This window comes from Pygocentrus nattereri, chromosome 15 (genome assembly GCF_015220715.1).
Source record: "Pygocentrus nattereri isolate fPygNat1 chromosome 15, fPygNat1.pri, whole genome shotgun sequence".
In the NCBI taxonomy this organism is placed as follows: Eukaryota; Metazoa; Chordata; class Actinopteri; order Characiformes; family Serrasalmidae; genus Pygocentrus; species Pygocentrus nattereri.
Window position 1 is genome coordinate 15913544 of NC_051225.1, and position 19164 is coordinate 15932707.

Below are 19164 nucleotides of genomic sequence, written 5' to 3' on the forward strand. Positions count from 1 at the left end.
GTCTGATTTTTCAAGCATCAAAGTGAAAGTTCCCCATTGCTCTTAAACCTTCATAGCCGTAGGAGATTTTAAAGTTTGATACATTTTCAGTGCTAATCAGCCAACAGCTGATGCAGTTGAGCACAGCATATGGTGAGGAACTAAAATGTATTCCTCTGCTGACACTTCCCAAACCGGAATCAAAAAGGTGAAAGGCCAGTGTATTAACCTATTGAGCGTCTGTACCCTCCACCCGCTCCTTTCCTCTGCATTATTGATGAGCAGGAACATTCACTGTCCTCCCAGAGCAGAGGAGAGGGCCTCCAACAGTCGAAATGGAGCTTTGCCCACCCTCCTCAAAAATCCTCACTCACTACCTTTTGGATGTGGGAGCCAACGTGCGCCCCATTTCCCTGTGTGTACATTGGAGTACTATTCAGACTGGACCTCACAAAGGCCAGGAGTATAATCTTGTCTGGTCTGCAGCCCTGGAAGCAATTTTCTGCTCCTTTTTCTGCTGCTGTCTTGGAAATTGCCAGCCTGGGAATTTTTTTTTTTTTTTGGCCACATGAGTAAATCCTGCCATACATGGGTTTGGCCATCCAAAATTTGATTATATGCAGCACTTAGCCACTGGCCATAGCCAGCAAATGTCATTGTTGAGTATTGCTCACATTAATGCTTTAGACCAATTGTTTGAATGTACCACGCAAATAGACAAGTCCTTTTCACTTAGGCTGCAGGCCTGTGTGTGTGTGGGTGGGCACATGTCCCAGACTGGAATATGAAACAATACTTTTGCCCCCTTTTTGTTTGTCTTTAGCGAGACATGAGTAGCTCTCAACTCCCCACTGATGGCTCCCGATTTTGCACTGTGGCTGCGTAAAATCACAGACAGCCAAAGCAGGGCTGCAGTTCCAAAATTTAACAAGCCCCTGTGCTCTGGACCAACCCGGCTCTGCTTACAGCAGAGAGCCCACAACAAAGCAGGCAAAAGAATAGGCCACAATGGGTCATTTATGCCCCGCCATATCGGGGTAGATCCTCTCGGAATGGGTGCACAAAGGCCCTTCTGTCTCCCTGATCATGTGGTCTAGATTGTCTTCTGGGGTTGTTCCATTATTGTAAATGGATTGTGCGATAAGGGGAAAGAAAGTGAAGTCCCTCTTAACAGATCCTTGAGGACTCAGTGAACAGTTCAGGGTCATTTAGAGCTGGAAGCCCATAAAAAAGCCTGAGCAAATGATCTCAACGCAGCATGGAATGAAAACAGAGCTGGAGACAGACCGTACAGAGCTGAGATGGCCATGAATAAAACGGATCATTTCCCCATGAAAGTTGAAAGGTCACATGTTGTGGGCGAAGTTGTTTTTTCTTTCTTTTTTTTTCTTGTTCCCTCTCTATAAACGAGTCGAAGTTGTCAGGCCGACACACAATCATAGCATTACTGGCCACAGAATCCCCTCGCTCCAAATAGAAAGCAAGCTGGAAAGTGAAAGCTCATAAAAGCTCATCATGCCACAGCCAGGGTTCTCTCTCTCTCTGACATGCCAGTACGGTTTCGCTGCCTGATTGGAGCGAGAAGCAACCCTGCCCCTTTTCTCAACATAATCGAGCTGATTCCCTAGCTTCCCTAGGAACTAGAGACCAAAGCCCAGAAACATTATTCTGGGATTAAGCATTGACCTATAGAGGCAGGCCTTGGCCTCAGTCCTTTCTGCCTGCTGCCTGCACCACCAGCCTGGGATTCTGGAGCATGGAGGGCTGATTCGTGGAGAAAGGTCCAAAGACCACATGAAAGGAGCTCCAAGCTTACCACACTAATACATATGCTTAAGGCCAGACGAGAGACTACTGGAAAGCTGCATGGTTATAAATAACATGGCGATTAGTTACAATAGAAATTAAAAGCAGACAAGGGGAGAAATGGATGTCGAAGCAAAGTTACTTTGCTTAAGCAGCCTGCATAGGCCGAGGACCACCGCAGGCTTTCAAGGAGGTTGAAAGCACTAACTTGCTGTTTCTGTTCTGTCGGCACTCCTTGCCACAGTCCTTACAAAGCCCTCCATTATCTGCCATGGTGCTCGTCTAACTCTGAACCAGGTGTGGAGGCAATAATACTGCATTCTCTGCTTTCAGCGCAAAGGCAAGGACGTGACATGAACAGTTATGCAGTGGGCTGTCATGTACTTTTATCGTTTGTGTCCTTTTCATTCTGTCTGTCATGATATTAGCCTCATGCACCTGGGCAACAACAAAAGCAAACTCCACTCTTTTGCGCTTGTCAAGGTCATTGATTTGTTAAGCTCAAACTCATCGATACTTCTGCTGTCATTCTGCGGTTGCTTTAAGTGACCAGAGAAATAAATGGAGTCTGTATTTTCTTTTTCTGTCTTTCAAAGACATGGTGACCTAAGGTGAGGCCTAAAATTGCCTCATAATTGGCATTATCTGGAGCTTGGATGGGCCCTGCCACAGTGAGCTGAGGCCATATGGCCCAGGCTGGGTCTATTTACACTGGAAGAAGGCGAGCGTCACGGTGCAGCAGCACAACGCATAAGTAGAGACTAGCCACCGGCACAATGCGTTCCAGCCCCAGGCCACTGCGAGTCCTCTGGCATATGTTCTGCGGCTGGCCTGATTAAAGCACACGCTGCAGTGCTGACACGGGCTCCCGGCGCTGGCCCCTGTCCAGCCGTTCAGAAGTTCCAGCGGCCCTGCCATTCTGTGTCATTACTTCACCGTGCAACCATTTTACTGTCGAAACAAAATGTGTTCGGGAACCAAATTTCCAAAAAAGGGGGGGGGGGTGGATTATTGTGGGTATATTTTTTCCACTTCAGCCTTGGAGTGTGTGGCTATAATTTTAGATGTGGGGTGGAAGGGCTGCATGCTGAACGCATTTGAGGGAAGAGCCAGCCGTGTGCCAGAGAAGTCGCGGTTAAGATGGGAGGGGTGCACAGTGTACCAAGACATCTTTTCTTTCTTATATTGTTTCTATCTCCATCTCTCTCTCTCTCTCTCTCTCTCTCTCTCTCTCTCTCCCTTTATGTCTCTTTCACTCTTGTTTTTACTTTCCTCTTGCCTTCTCCTACTCTCCCTCCGTTTCCCATCTTGCTAGTGTAATGCACATTATAAATATCCTTTATAGCAAGCTGGTTACAGAGCTGTGGGCTTGACTATCTGCCTGGCTGGACAGGCCCGTCCCAGGATTCTGTACGTCCTTTATTGCTCTTCTGTGGCTGAGTGATCAGTAAAAATTTAATGACACCATAAAATAATAAAAATGCCATTAATTTATCACGCCGCTTGATGCAGCCAGTTGTAAAGTTACGATAGTTTGATAGTTTTTTTTTCCTTTAGCCTTCGAACAAAAAGTCTGATGTTGTGCGTATAAATTATTTCTGCAATTTTTACTATAATACTAATGCTGCAACATAAATTACTCTAGTTATAACCAATAAGTATATAAAACATAGTGTGTAAAATTTAATGGAAATACAGTTTGCTTAGGCAATGCACATTTAGTCTAATTTTCATTTGCACTGTTCTGGAGCGCTCATTCAATTGCATTCTCTTTAATGCACCCTAACCAGACTGAAGACAGGAGCTCCAGTTGTCTCCAGGTAGTTGTAATCCTGAACCAGCTCTGTGCTCTGGTTAAATGGACTGACGAGTTCAAGGTGTGGAGATAAAGACGTAATCTCCTTCATGTACAATTGCTCCCTGTTGACTTGTTCTTTAATTATTTCTCTGTGCAGCAGGGAAAGTTTAGCACTCAGGCAGTTATTAATGAAACTCTGTGATGGATGGCGCTTGTTCTTTTTCCATCTCAGGTCCTACATGATGCTTAATGATCATGAGTTTATAAAAGCACTTGATTGATCAGAGAGGGCCAGCTGAGCGTGGGGGAGGGAAGAAGCGGCTAATTTATTACAGAACCCCCCCTCCCCTCCCCTTGCTATGCGCTCATACACACACACATACACAAACTCCGGTTGTCCATCCTTTCCCTCGGCAAAGCATCCACGGTACATCGCCCGTTCCTTGTCCAACTAATCGCGCATCCGTCAATTTGTCATCGGGGGCTGTGTGCTCCTTTCATTAAATGCAATAATGCGGTCTGTTGATGAATACAGTGGTGTAGGAGGCTTCACACAGAGCGAGGCACTGTGAGCAGAGCGTGGCGCTCCATCTTGTCTTTACAAAACCACCCGGGGCCAGTGGGAACTGCCACGTATATCATAATTAGAAAACACTTAAGTAAGCAAAGCATGGTCAAGACAGGCAGTCCTTAACGAGAGCCTATAAGCAGGTATCGGTTAATTGTACATCAAAATCACTCAGATGGCCATAAATAATGATTGTTCCTTCAAGCATGATGGGAAATTGCTGTACTCTTTCTCTCATACACAGACACATACACACACACACACAAACTGATCCAGGCTTTCGTTTTTTTTTTTTTTTTTTTTTTTTTTTTGCATTTCAGTTGAAAAAAGAATAAAAATAGAAACATGCAGAGGACTGGAGTGCAGAGATGGATCAAGTGTTTAATTGAAGTAATATTTTTTTTTTATCCTAGTGGGCCTTGAACAAAAAGTCTTCTTTTACAAGCACACATTCTCAAGTTTGCTGTACGGGCGAAAAAATATACACAGTATCATCTTGGACTTGCACTAAAAGTGTGTTTGTAATTGTAGCAGATGTAACAGCTCCATGTTATTATGACTCGATCTCGGGTAATAATCTTTTGCCGCGTAAAACAACAACCTCATCACGTCCTTGGTGGGTTTTGTATGATAAAGAGGTGTAAACAAACAAATGGGCGAAACAGCTAAAAGATTAATGTGCATGTTGGTGTCTCTTTCTTCCCGTGTGTGCACGAAGAGCTGTTAGAATTGTGTTGGGAGCCCACCTGGGTGTCCGTTCAAGACGTGTATGATAGGTGTTCTCAGGAGAAAAGGGGGGTGAGACAAGCTATTGCACCTTTTTGGCCATGAATCGAATGGTTTCTCCCTGGGAGTAAAACAAATGCTCTCAGGCTGAATTGCCAGAAGCACGCCACTTTTCCACCGCCTTTGAGCCGTCGGAGAGGGAGAGATTATTTGTATCATGCCGAGTGGAAGTGTCCATCTCCTCCTCAGGTCTTTAGAGAAGAAGCGACGGCTCAGCTAATGCCCCGGCGCACTCCCGGCAGAACTAGGTCATTTAACAATAGGCCCGAGCAGCAGTCGGCCCCTCTTCCTCTGCATAATACATTAAGTGTAATGTGCGGCGACTATTCAGAAGGGCCCCCCGAAAGCTGTTATTTTATTCTGTCAGTACGCACGGACATGACATTTTAATATTGTCGTCCCAGTGCATGAATGACAGGGTTTCATTGTGTGTCAAATACGACATGATGCCAAGTTTAATCTGAGCCGAAAGCAACACAACAAAAGGGAAAACATGGTGTATTCTTTAAAGCACATGCTCTGAATAAATGATAGGCAGGGAGCTCAGGATGCCCAAGACAGACGCGAGTGCACGGCAAAGATTATAGGGGAAGGGGGAAGAAAAGTCTAAGTGCTTTGCTAGAGGTCCCAATACCCATTGTGTGCACAAGATCCTTTGCCATGTTGTTTTAAAACCTTTTTTTTTACCACTGAGAGCTTTCAGTGTTTCTGACTGTTATCTGCACAAGTCCCTACAGAAGAAGGGAGTGAATGAATAAATGCATAGATCATAAATGTCAATGCCCACAGATGGACAGTATGTCTTTTATTGGTGTTTAGAATACATACACATGTAATGATTAATATTTTGTCTGCAAAGTAAAGTTGTATAAATGCTGAATTTATCTTATTGATTTAGGTTTTTTCCTCTGTAGTAAGTTTGGAGATGAATCATCATTGACGTAACAAAAATGTGTATCTCTAAAATGGCGACTTTACAGGAGAAGGGGAAAGCGTTAAATTGATAAAAAAGACTCCATAAGAAATTGTAGGCTATTATTACGTTTATTGGGCCATTCGACATGAAATATTCACAAACTGTAAAGCATACTTGCCATTTTTTTAAATAGTACAAAAGAATAAACGCTTTTAAAAACGGAGTTGTTGTCAGAATAAGTTAGTCATGGGCTTTTTTGTTCTTGTGTGCAGGAGAGAGCTCATTTCGAAAGTTTGGGTCATCATCTGGGCAAGCTTGGAGAAGATGGCAAGATTGGGCAGAGAGTCATTGACCTAACCAGGCCAGAGGATCTTGACGGTAAGCTTTCTTGCCAAGCTCTTAAATTTATCCGTTCACTTTGTACAAGTCTTGAAATGTTATGTTTTCCTGATTATTTCAATGTTTTGAACAATCCTTATCAAAGCTATCAGATGCAGTGTATGTTTTCAGGCAGATGCAGCCATCCATGGCTTTCAAGTTCTCTCACCCTGCACATTTATTTTTTCTGAGTCCTCATTTCTGTCAAAGTTACAGAGCGAGTGTGAGTAAGAAAGCCAGGCTGGGTTGGGTTGGTTTTTCTCAAGCTAACTGGATCCCACAGTAGATGCTCACTCCATGCCCGTGTGAGCTAAGAGGGGGATGTCTGTATATATGTTCATGTGTACGTGTGTGGGAGTGCGTGCATGGCGGGCTACTGAGCTATGTTTGAAGGTGTTCACAGCTAGGTGTGTGGAGGACAGGCTGGAGGTCAGAGCTGGCTCGTCTCCAGGCTCGGCCTTTGCTACCACTGCCTCTGTTTGAGGTGCAGGACGAGGAGGTGTAACTTCTGATAGCACTTGCATGACAAAGCGTCATCCCCTTTTGTGGCCCTGAGTCAACAGCGGTGAGGAACGTTCATGTGCACCAGTGTTTGTGCAGCATAAATATTTTTTACAGTTACCATGGCACTTTTGAGCCAAGACAGAAGGGAAAAATTAATAAGACTGTATTTAAGAGCACAGTATGAGAATAGTATGAATTCTTCTCAGCCTTTTATGATGGCCGAGAGGCTTGAAACATACCAAAGGGGAAAAAAATGGACAAGTACAATAGAATTTTTTCCATTCACATAGTGAGCAGCTTCACATTTGCCAGTGTTTATTATGTGCTTTATTATGTCTTAACCATCAGAAGTTGCAGTTATCGCTCGCTTGTAGTGAAAGCATGTCATCGTTTTAGATGTATTATTCTTCACAGAGCTTTCAGTCAGTACCAAATTTGTGTTTTATTGTACAAAAGGAAATATTTTATTATGATTTTAATTTGATGAAAAGTTGCTGTTGTGCAAACAGTCTTGGTTTATAGAAAGAAAGAAAAAACATGGTTTACATTTTTGTCATGACTTGGACTGAAATAGAACGTTGTGGACACACAAACCTGTCGATAAATTAAATCAAAAGAAAGTTCATGATATTGAAAAAAATTATAACTATTTATTAATTCTTATAGTTATGTTACATGCAAATACTACAGCAACATGACTAATAATTCAAAGGGGCAATTAATGACTTCTAAGCGTTAATTAATCAATTTGCAGTATTTTTTATTTTTTTTTTGGCAGTATTTTTGTCCTGTAGGGTTTTTCTCTGTTAGCTGGACTGTCCCACCCTCATGTTTCTGTGGCATCGAGGGCCACAGATCCTTCTCTGGGTTGGAACTATTCTGTGAGCTCAGATGGAGTCAGGAACAGATTTGGGGGGCACGGCAGGCATTTAATGTGGACAAGGGGGCGAGGGAAAGGCGAAGGCAAGCGTCTGTTTACAACAAGTTCCCATCTGGGACAGAATTAGTGGCGGGCAGACAGAGGCTATGGAGGGTTCCTGTTCCCGTGGGGATGAGTGTGTGGATGGCCAGCACTCCGAGCTCACCAGGGCTCTCCCCAATTCATCTTCCTACCGAGCCCCTCATAGCTAAAACACACGAAGAGATGCGAATGCCACTTTATGGTGATGCGCACCACATTAAAAAGTCTCTTTTTACAACCGAAACGTGTTTATGTACAGGGAAACATGGAGTTTGTTTACTTTGGTGTTCATGTGTTTGGAATCTTTCTGAGGAACCAAAGCAAACAAATTCCACTCCTCCTAAAAGAATGTAAGCTCAGAGTTTCACTAAGCAGGGGACAAATGAGAAGGAACATGGGATTGTTGTTATTATGAGTTAATTCATTTACCTTATTTACAAGTATTGGTAACAGTGGCTGGACACTTGAGCAGGCATCTTCAGGTTGGAGTTTACGTTGTGGATATCAAATGATTTATCAGGTAACTGGCCACCGACTCCTAGAGAATTAGATTCCGTTACGATCCGCTTGGGTGTGACATAACATAGCTTGGGGGAACATACAGCCACTGCTTTTCTAACCAGAGGAAAATTACTGAGCAAATCTTGCTACACCCATAACAGCAGAGCGCTTCAGTGTGTTGAGGCCTGGCCTGCAAGAAAGAAGCGTTGCATTGAAAAAGGGTCCTGGGGGCGTAAAGCGGCCCTCTGTCGTCGCCATAAAGTGCAGAAAGCTTTAGGTTGCTTAAACTAATATTTGCGAAGCATGCAGGCAACCAAATTAACAGCTGCCAAAGCTCTAACGAGAGAAGGAATGCTGGAAAATAGCGGCCAGGGTATGGAAATAGATAGAATTTCCTTCGTTTCGCAAAAAAGCCGCGAGCCACATGCATCAGCCCGCCACAGAGTCATTAGGTCTTTTTAAGCTCAGATGAAAAACATTAACAAATACCACAGTGGGCTTCAGCATGGGCCCTTTGTTCATTCACATATGGCGGCATATGACTTGCTTTGGGTCGCGCAGTTGTTCGTGCTGCCTCTGTCAGACAGAGGTCTTGGCAGAACAAAGGGGGTGTTGAGGGATTCCATAGGGCAGGAAACCAGAGTAATCCAAGCCCACTTTTGTGACATTATCAGCCAAAATGAAAACAGGGAGCGACTGGTTAAGCAGAAACTGCCAGCTGACTCCATAACATGCAGTCAATTGAAACAGGCCTGGACCGTGTTGCTTTAATTATTTATCAGTTCAGAGTGTGGTAGCTGACGGCTGTCGTTGCCTTATTATGAGATATTTATTTTGAGTTGTTGTTTCTTTCTGAAAAAACCTGAAACCCGTCATGGGAATTTCCCAGTCTACAGCTCTTTTTTTTGTGATGAGAGACATTAAAAGCACCAAAACTTTAATTTCCACATAGATATTGTCAGTTTTAGGTCTCTATTAAATAACCTGTGGTGGACTGTAATAAAGTAAATGTAATTGGTTACTGTACTTAAGTAGTTTTTTCATGTAGTTTACTGAAGTATCATCAATGCTTTTGATCATTTTAATAGACGTCAGCGTCACTAATTAATGACATTCTATTAAAAGACTGGTTTCCCAAGAGAGACACTGGAGGATTTTCACCTAAAATGAGTTCATGAAGCGAGTCTTGTTACAAAAATGATAACAGGACATTAGATATAGAGTAATATTTTACCTTGGTTGTCTCTACTTTAACTTAAGTACATGGTTTGTGTACTTCGTCGACTGCCGTAAATGACAAGTAAAATAAATATCTCATAAATCTATTTTTTTGGAAGTTGATATTAAGAATGCCTATTTCAGTTTGTAAGACTTAACATAAGTGAGTTTTAGTTTAATTGAAAAACTGAGCGTGGTATTCCTGTGTGTATGCATCCTCAGCATTCCCACTGCTGGATCTCAGATCTTCGGTTTAGAGGAGGACACAAGCCAAGCCAGGTCCCCTTTTATTGATTCTCCATGAAATGGTGAGATGTGAAAAGGAATTTAGCATTGCCCTCACTTCAAAAAGCTGCGTTGACATCCGAGGTTAGACAGAAATAATAGTTGGCAGAAGCAAGTTGTAACACGCTAAGCATTTGTCCCCATGCACTTGCTCTCACATGCACACATGCAGCAGAATTCCAAGCATCCAGAAGGAAGAAAAGGAAAAAAATATGAGACTGGCATGTTGAAGTAGGGGGCTTAGATCACATTTATTTTGTAATGGTTTAATTAGCAGAATATGAGGAGATCTGTGAATGGGGAGCTGACTATTGTGGCCTGTATCTGGCTGTGCACATTAAGCTGCTGCTGATCCCCCAGAGCCTCCATTGTGCCTGCTCAAATATCTTTATGGAGAGGCGTTTCTTTTTCTGATTGGATCTGGCGCAGAAGGCCTGGCAGGTTTGTGCGATTGTTGTTCGTTCAGCAGGGTGAAGCGCTGGGAGCGAATTCATGTACAGCAGTCCATATAAGCGAGTGTGCGTGTGCATGTGCGTGTGTGTGTGTGTATCCTCTAAACAAAAGAACGGCCCTCAGCAAAGAGGCTGAACCTGTTGGCTCTGTTCCATGCTCTGTCAGGTCCAGGCCTGCTGCTGACAGGTGTGTGCTGGGCTGCTGGGCTCTTCTCTTTCTTTTGCTCTTTCTCTCTCTCTCTCTCTCTCTCTCTCTCTCTCTCTCTCTCTCTCTCTCTCTCTCTCTGTGTAGCTCACTCAGTCCGCGCTTTGCTGTCCCTTGTGTTCACCCAAACAGAAAAATGAAATGGTGATCCTAGCGTTGCTCTACCACTTAGAGCACAATGCTTCATAAATCAAAGTAAAGCCTATTACAAACCAGCTCCCCCCCAACAGCTTCTCTCCTCACTGCACACCCCAGGGGTTTTCCCCACGGCATCTCTGAACATCTGTATTTATTTACACAATCAAGCGCCTAACTAGCTAATTCTTTAAAATGTCGGCCGGGAAAAAAAATCAATTAATGCTAATTTGTAGATGTCAGAGGTGTGCCTCTTCTCTTTTACTAAACAATAACAACAGACAGGAATAGCAGGTAACAGTAAACTGTGTATTGTAGATGCAGGGTGATGCTCTGTGGGTCTACCCAGCTACCAGCTCCTTGGCTGCTTCTGATTAAGGTGTGATTGTGAGTGTGACGAGGCAAGAAAGTTTGGGTTGTTGGAGACCACCCATGTCAGAGAGTCCTTTCAGAGTGCCAGTGCACAGAGTGGAGGGGGTTAACCTTACAGATAACAAAAGCAAGCTGTAATCTGCTATTTATCATTTCTCACTCATAGCTCAATGAACAAGCAGAGAAATTCTTCTGAAAGTGCAGATTCTGAGCTTTCATACCACATTTGTGTTTGTAAGCAGATGATATTAGGAAACATTTTATTATGAATTCAAATTTAAATTTTAAAAGTGTCAGTTCATAACAAAATGAGGGTAATTGAAATTCATTACTATCTCACAAACTGTAATTAAATGTATAATTCCATAATTAGGTTTAAATTTTTTTGCAAAATGGAAGAAGTAACATGACTTCTAAGGACTGACTCTAGGGCCATCCTGAACAGCATTTTAATAGCTTCATATGGTTGGTACTCAAATACTCCTTCTCATTACTATGCTTAAAAACAGTGTTTACATTTCATAGTTAACCTTAAACTTAAATTAAGTATGTTTAATTGGTTCAGTGTTATACAGTCCTGGGAATAACAAAAATCCCAAATTGCAGAGAGGCAGATGTGCTGTAACGTCATGTCAGATAAGGAGATTCTTTATTCAGCTGTGTCAGTTTAGCTGAATAAAAAAGTTCATCTGCTGCTGTTCACCTAGTGGACCATGTTCAAATCTATAACAAGGTAAATAACTTTGATTGGTGAATGTTCATCTCATTCAGGATTGAATGGTATAGATGTTTATCTCCATGTTCAGCTTCTTCATCTAAATGTTATTTAACAGTCAAAACTGTAGCTAAAGAAGTTCATGTGTTTGGCAGTATCTCTTCGCTTAAACTTTTTTTTTTACGCCAGCTTAGTCGTAGTTAGTCGTAGAAGAGAGGCTTCTTCCGAGACCTGTTTAGCCACCGCATCTTTTTGAATGGCCACTAACGCAACGTCAGCCGAGCATGCTGTGAGGAAAGTGCCAACTGCCAGATCTATTATGTCAGCTAACAGATAACCGCATCGCGTTGAGTAACGAAATAATACTCAAGTATTTTAATTACTTAGACCTTCCCTAGTTAATCACTTAAAAGTACAGGCCAAACTTTCAGCTATTAATTGTAAGATGTATTATTTTGTAATTACTTGAAGCTAAAAATTACACCTACACATTACTACAAACTAATTTTCTAGCTTGAGTATCACCAAACCCTTAGAGCTCACTTCCAAGAGCCTCTACGAGAAGAAGAAATGCAGTGGCGAGGGCTGTTCTTCTTTCGCTGCTAGTAGTACACATTGTCATGTTTCCCCTGTATGAACGTCGGCACTCATAAGCTGCTCACCTCTGCCCAAATCGACATGCATGCCAGTATATAAATTGCTGAATCAGTGTCAGTGGTAATGACATTGGCAGGGAACGTCATAAATTAGAGGCAGCCATTTCTCTCTATTTCCAGCCACCCTCAACCCCCCCCACCACCCTCCTCCACCCCCACAAGCAGAAGCAGAAAGAGCCAGAGCTAGGGGGGGTGCACTGAGCTGGTGGGGTAATGAATGCCTTCATCTGGCCCCGGCAGTCAGCAGATTGCCCCGCGTTGATGGATACTGTCAGCCCCACGCCACACTACATTTCATTGCACAATAAACATGGCTGTCAAAACCAAACAAAGTGAAATCAATTTATTCTGCACAGTGAGCGCGTGCTAAATGAAATTAATGTACTGTGGGGGAGCTAGTGTATTATCCTCGTGGCTGATCGAGATGGCGAGCTCCGAGGCTTTTTTCTCCATTTTCTCGGTTTTGTTCATAGAAGCAGCCAGTGTGGTAGCATACGTTGTGGTACAAAGTAAGCCCATGTTTGCGCAGTGTAGTTTTGGGGCAGACAGATGTAAGGGGGCTGGGGCGGCACTGCTTCTGGCCGTGACTAATGAGGGTGGATCAGAGCGAGAGAGGAGGGAGAGAGAGGTAGATGCTGTATACAGCAGAAGCTGATAATGTTTTTTTGCCTCTCAGATGGCTGATAGCACAGCAGCTGACAGCATGTTAAGTCTGTGGCCCCTGACTGATGCACCATGACCAAACGCTAAGCAAATCGTACTGGTTGGCTAGATAAAAAAAGAAAGCACTTTACTGGAAAGTAGGTTTGACTAGTAAACATTAGCTGGTTGAAGTTGGATCTGCAAGCCCAGAGAGATGCCTCAGCCTGGAATAGGGCCTCCTGCAGTCTGTTCGGACCCCGAGCCTCAGCCTCCACAAGACTTCCAGCATGTCTTATCTATGTGTGTGTGCGCCACATACAGGGTACAAGTTTCAGATAAAAGGAAGATCCTCAGTGGCCTCTTTCAATGCCCCTCCTTGTACTACTTGTTTTAGCAGCACGCTGGTCTCAGAGTGCGCCGAATATTACACTTTAATATCTTCACAGTGCCAAACTCCATTACTCATTAAGAGATTTTTTTTTCTTATCAACTGCAGTAAGAATAGAAATCAAAACCAGGTGATGCTTGCCAAGACACGCAAGATGCGGGTTCCTAATGAATACGCATCACATGTGGATGATAAAATATTCATGCCTCATTTCGAGCCTTCTTTTCCAGTTTTTGGATCATTAAAGATGTATCTTAGCATATGGAAAGCCCTTTTTGGTTTGTTTTATTTTTCAGGCCTTGTTTATCAACATGTTTTTGTTTGTTTAAATATTCATACAGCTTTTATTTAATTCTTTCACATCTTACATATAAAAGGGAGCAAATGCACATGCAAGCAGAAATCGTTTTTGCTGTGCCGTAAATGAAATACAGAAACCGGGGGGCTCGCTCACTGATTGTGAGTGGCCTGATTGAGAGGCTGCTTACTCCATTGCAGTCTGTCAGCCCTCACATCACCCACACACACACGTCGTGCAGTGTGTTGTGAGTTTCAAATGGCCATTTTAAAGATGTATACTTTGTTGGAATTCTGGCTTTGGCCGCTGGCTCCAATTCCGAAACACTTACATGCCATATTCGTTATTTTGACAAGCTTTATTACCTGAGGAAGGAGAAACATTGCAGCCGTTGACCACAGATGTATGGGGTTCTGAATATAGCAATATAGAAAAGCATGTTAAGACCCAGACAAAATATTTAACAGGCATTTAAATCAAGGGCCTCTTCTTCTGGGCTTGGGTTAGTTAAAGCAGGAGCTTTGTGACCCACAAAGCCTCCTTGTTCTGCCCTCTAATACACGGGTTTGTCTGGCTTAGTGATGGGCAGGGGATAAAGTATGCCCCCCTGGTGCTCTCTGAGCCCACTCTCTGGTCCAGCTCCAGTCACAGTGATGTGCTGATGACTCTTCTCCCGTGCTAAGTTGATTAATGGACTGCGCTCGCTCTCCTTCTTCTCGCTCTGGTGTTCCCAGGGAATAAGGAACTCAATGGCTCTGCAGATAAACCACATCCATATTACTGTTGGCCAACAGGAGGCGCCAGCACCACCGAGGCCCGGGTCTTCAGGGAATCCCGTGGAAGGAACCCCAATGAGCCTCACATCAAACGGCCCATGAACGCCTTCATGGTGTGGGCCAAAGATGAGCGTCGCAAAATCCTGCAGGCCTTCCCAGACATGCACAACTCCAACATCAGCAAAATTCTGGGTAAGTCTATAAAGATCGTCAGATGAAACGAGCACAGCGGCCGTGGGTATGTTTGCCCCGGGCCGTCTGTGTTCGTTTTGGATGACACCATGTTTCACAAGAATAACTGAAGTCCACCATGGGGTCTGTACAATGGTGTCCAGGGAACTATTGTAAATGCGGTTAGAACTTGTTGAAAAACGTTGCTTTGCTTGTATTGGATCACTTTAACTCAAAAGCGTTGTTAGCATAGCCATTTCAAGAGCGTTCGGCATAAATGAACGACTTTTCTCTCCTTTGGAATAGTTCCTGAGTTACAGACGGTAGATAAATATTTGTTATGAGCATCATAATGAAGGCTTTGTCTTGTATAATAAATTTTAGTAATGCTCTCTTTTATATTCGTGATATGTCCCTGCTATTCGTAAGTACTATACTGTTTGGATATTGGCAATAGTGATTAAACGTCTAGTATTTAACATACTCTGGTAACAAGAAGAAACAAGACAGCATTCATGAAACACTGAAACTCTGTTAAGGCCAATGAAGTGACTGGCAGGACCAAGCTACTGAAACAGTTCACTGTTTAAGACGGAGGCCAAACTGAATTACTCTAGACTGTTTACAGAGAACGCGAGAACATGATTATGGATCAAGCCAAACTGCAGCTACAATCAGGCCCTGCACAGAACATGAACAAAAACAGAATGCCAACTGAACCTTTTACTGAACTTTTTTTGATGTGATCAAAAATTACACCTTAATTTTGTTTGAATATATGTGAACATGTTCTGTTTTTTTAAACAGTTCCTTGATTCCAGTATAGCTCTGCATACCTTATCCATGCGAGCGCAGTCTGAATCAGTGGAGTGGTGCCGCTGTTGGAGTGGCTCAATCAGATGGATTTATAGGAGCCTTCACATGGCCCAGTGTTTGTCATGAAAAATGACGGGGCTAAATGAGTCTCGTCCCACAGTGCTGAGAGTCAATAGATCACGACTACTAAAAGTCCCGTCAGCCAGGACACACTGAAGGCTGGAGATATTTACTGGCCCGTTGTTTTCGCTAATGCAGCAGCAGCAGCAGCAGGCGACCTGAGCCCAAGCTTCTCTCACACTGAGACAATTCAGCATGGTTGTTTAAAGTCAGTAATATGAAAACATGGATCAATTCAAAGTTTGGCAGAGCCGCTGCTACAAATTATGCTCTTAAGAAACACGCAGATGGTAATTTTACTGTATAATTCTCACTCTGAATGACGGCAGAAATTTCCTTCATGACCACAGTTCTCACGCTTTATCATTTTATGTGTGCAGGCTCTCGTTGGAAGTCCATGTCAAACCAGGAGAAGCAGCCCTACTATGAGGAGCAGGCTCGCCTGAGCAAGATCCACCTGGAGAAGTACCCCAACTACAAGTACAAGCCGCGGCCCAAGCGCACCTGTATCATCGACGGGAAGAAGCTGCGCATAGGCGAGTACAAGCAGATGATGCGCTCGCGGAGGCAGGAAATGCGGCAGTTCTTTACCATGGGGTAGGTGCACAGTGAAGAACACCAAGATTAGGGGTCCAGGGTCCAGTCAAATAGAGCAGGCAGCTGTTCTCCACACACCTGGCGTTAAACACCTGGTGTAGGCTAAGCAGAGAGGTGAACCAAAATGTCAGGGTCTAGCAATGCACTGTGTGCCGGCTCTCCACACTGTGCCCGTGACCCCTCTATTCAGCTTGACTGGAGTAATATACCGTTGTAGCTCGTTAAACCATGTCTGCTATGTTATATGGCCCGTGCACTTAATTTTAATGAACAACCTTTTAAAGCAAACAACCAGGCTTTTTTTTTCCGTTGTTTATTCAGTCTATAGTGATTACGCACGTTAGTACGAGTAGGGATCACTTTTTTTTTTTGTTCTCTTTCTTGCAGGGAAAGAAGCTGTTAAACTTAACCTTGAATCCAGCCCAAGAAATTACATTTTATCTCAGTTATTTAATAGTAATGATTTGTCAAATTGAGACAATAGCAGGATATTATAATTAAATATGAACACGGAAAGTGTTGTGGGGCAGATGTCTGGAGGCTTGGCTCTGTAATTTACTACAATGTGGTCAGCAAAAAGGGGAAGCCCACTCCAGGTGTTCCCACTTCACCCACGAGAAATACGAGAGCTGGAGTATCAATCAGTCCACTTTAGGTCAGGGCTTACCTCTCCAGCAGCAATTGCCTGTGTCGCCCAACACGGAACAAGCGTCGTTTTCGCAATTATTCCTGAAACCGTTCCGTCGTAACTAATCCGAGATCTTTTTTGCAGATCTGCTGGCTGCGAAATGTAGCCCTGAAGAGAGCAGTTAAGCCAGGGGTTTCAATCTAAGTGGTGAAATAGAAGACGCTTAAGGAGAGACCACTGTTGCGTGTGCTACTGAACATTCTTTCCATTCTCAAATTCCCCTCGCCTGTAATTGTTTTCCTTTATGGGTGTTAAACTTGTCATCCTTCTGCCGAAACCTCTTAAGGTTCAGTGCGTATCATTAGCGGCGGCTAGGTCTCAGATGGCGCTCTGTAACTGTAAATCACTGCCTCATGTCTCTCTCTCTCTCTTTCGCTACGGTCTCAGGCAGCAGCCACAGACTCAGCTCCCCATCACCACCAGCGCAGGTGTGGTCTACCCTGGCGCCATAACCATGGCAACCACCACACCCTCGCCCCATATGACCTCGGACTGCTCCAGCAACTCGGCCAGCCCCGAGCCCGCCATCCCTGTCATCCAGAGCACCTTTAGCATGAAGATGGAGCCAGGCACCATGGTGGCCAACGACCCGGTCAACGGAGAGGACGAGATGGACATGTACGAGGACTTTGAGGACGAGCCCAAATCGGACTACAGCAGTGAGAATGAGACACAGGAGCCTGTTAATGCCAATTGAGGCTTCTTCTCCCAGCAGAAAACATCCTTTTACTGGAGCAAGGGAGTAACTGAAGGAGAATAATAATAATAATAATAATAATAATAATTATTAAAAAAAAACTACAGAACAAATTAAGGAGTGAGAGAGAGGAAAAAAAACTTGTTTCTGATAATATATCCTTTAGGAGCCTGCATGCACATGTGGCTCCCACAGATTCAACAGCTATTTGGTCTTAAGTGTTTCTTCAAGTGTGAAGCAGTTTGATTGTGTTTTATTTTGGCTTTTTTTATTCTTATCTTATTTTAACTTGTGTTTTAATTATGGACATTTAAACAAATTAGGATTACTGCCTGTAAAAAAAAAAAAATGTTAGGGAGGACAGGACTTGAAAATTGAAACCTTTGATATGAAATTATAGCTCTCACAGTCTTACGTTTTTCCATTTTTCTTATGGATTTTTTTTGTTTATTTGTTTTTTGATGGGGTTCTATATTTCTCTCAGGTATGCTGTGCCAGCCAACAGCTTGTGAATGTTTTTTTCATTTGAACTATTTGAAACCAGAACGACAGCAAAACTTAATTTCAAATTTGGTGATACAAATCAAATCAAGTCCTTACACAAACTCCCATTTATATCGTTTTTAGTATTATTATTATTATTTGCTTTTTTTAAAAAAAAGAACAGTCATGCCAAACATTTCATAAGCTTCCCTCTAGTGTAATCTTAAATTTTAAAGTCTTAAGGAGGAGACTGCATGAGTCTTAGACAATCCTTTGCAATCTTATCAAACTCAAAAACCCAATCGCTTCTTTCCCTCTTCATTGACTACCATAGCGAAGTTCTCAGGAATTTAGAGGCAGCGTCAGATGCTGGACTTTAATGAGAAGGTCTTTAAGACCTCGCTCATGAGTTCCACCGTTGATCTCGGAGGCCCAACGCAGTGATCACCCAGCCTCCTTCATCCCTCTGCCCTCTGGTTCAGTCTTACCCACTAAGTTCTTAATCAGAGTGATTGTAATCTGGCCAGCATGCCAAGGGGCCAAAGGCATCCAATCTGGGAAATTGGAAAGGCAGCAAAAGGCAGCTTTGGTGGCATTACAATCACAAATTGCTGTTGTACAATATGTACAGGCGCATTCTGTTTGAATCCTTAGGCTCTTTTTTTCCCCAGGGCTGAACGTTTAAAGTCCTTAAAGGCCTTTTCTGAGGCTAAAGTCTTTTGGACATTGTAAACCTTAATCGACAAGAAAGTCTTAAAGCAGAGCGTGCTTCGTGCAATGTGTTCATAAATAAGTCTTAAGGAAAAAATGCCAGTTTGTCTGGATGATTCAGGCCAGTTTTGTTGAGGGCAGGCTAAGGAGACTAAGGAGATAAAATGAATTTTATATGCACCATCTAAGCACAGTTTTTTAAAAATATAAGCATATCGCTGCTGTCGGAAGAAAACCTTGTATCTCCATTTTTGTCATTTTTCAGTTTTTGACAAATTTGAAAAGTTGATTTTTTTAAAGATAATTTGAAAGACCTGTTGTTCTTTACATTGTATGTAAATTTCATGAAGAATGAACCAAAAGACATGTCCCAAAAATGACATGGAAAAAATTATGGTTCCATTGACTTACATTAAAAGTAAAGTGTGTTTTTCCTTCTCCTGCTACTGCATTAACAATTACAAGAATATTAGGAGAAGATTGTGAACCTGTGTTTTAGGAAAGGGAAAAATCTTGAACTCAGATACTCCTCACGAAAGCAG

General features: G+C 43.0%; 1 protein-coding gene across 9 annotated transcripts in view; it reads left to right on the forward strand.

Moving 5' to 3' along the window:
* The window catches only part of sox6 (SRY-box transcription factor 6), a 163086-nt gene extending 144204 nt beyond the window's left edge, over positions 1-18882 (forward strand). For 6 of the 9 annotated variants that reach the window (XM_037545485.1, XM_037545484.1, XM_037545486.1 and 3 more), the window contains 4 exons: positions 6126-6231; positions 14298-14531; positions 15827-16043; positions 17119-17428. In XM_037545485.1, coding sequence (XP_037401382.1) covers positions 6126-6231; positions 14298-14531; positions 15827-16043; positions 17119-17428 — 867 coding nt within the window. Of the gene's footprint in view, positions 1-6125; positions 6232-14297; positions 14532-15826; positions 16044-17118 lie in introns of all 9 variants that reach the window. The other 3 variants (XM_037545489.1, XM_037545488.1, XM_037545487.1) reach the window with 2 other exon arrangements.
* The last annotated feature ends 282 nt before the right edge of the window (positions 18883-19164 follow it).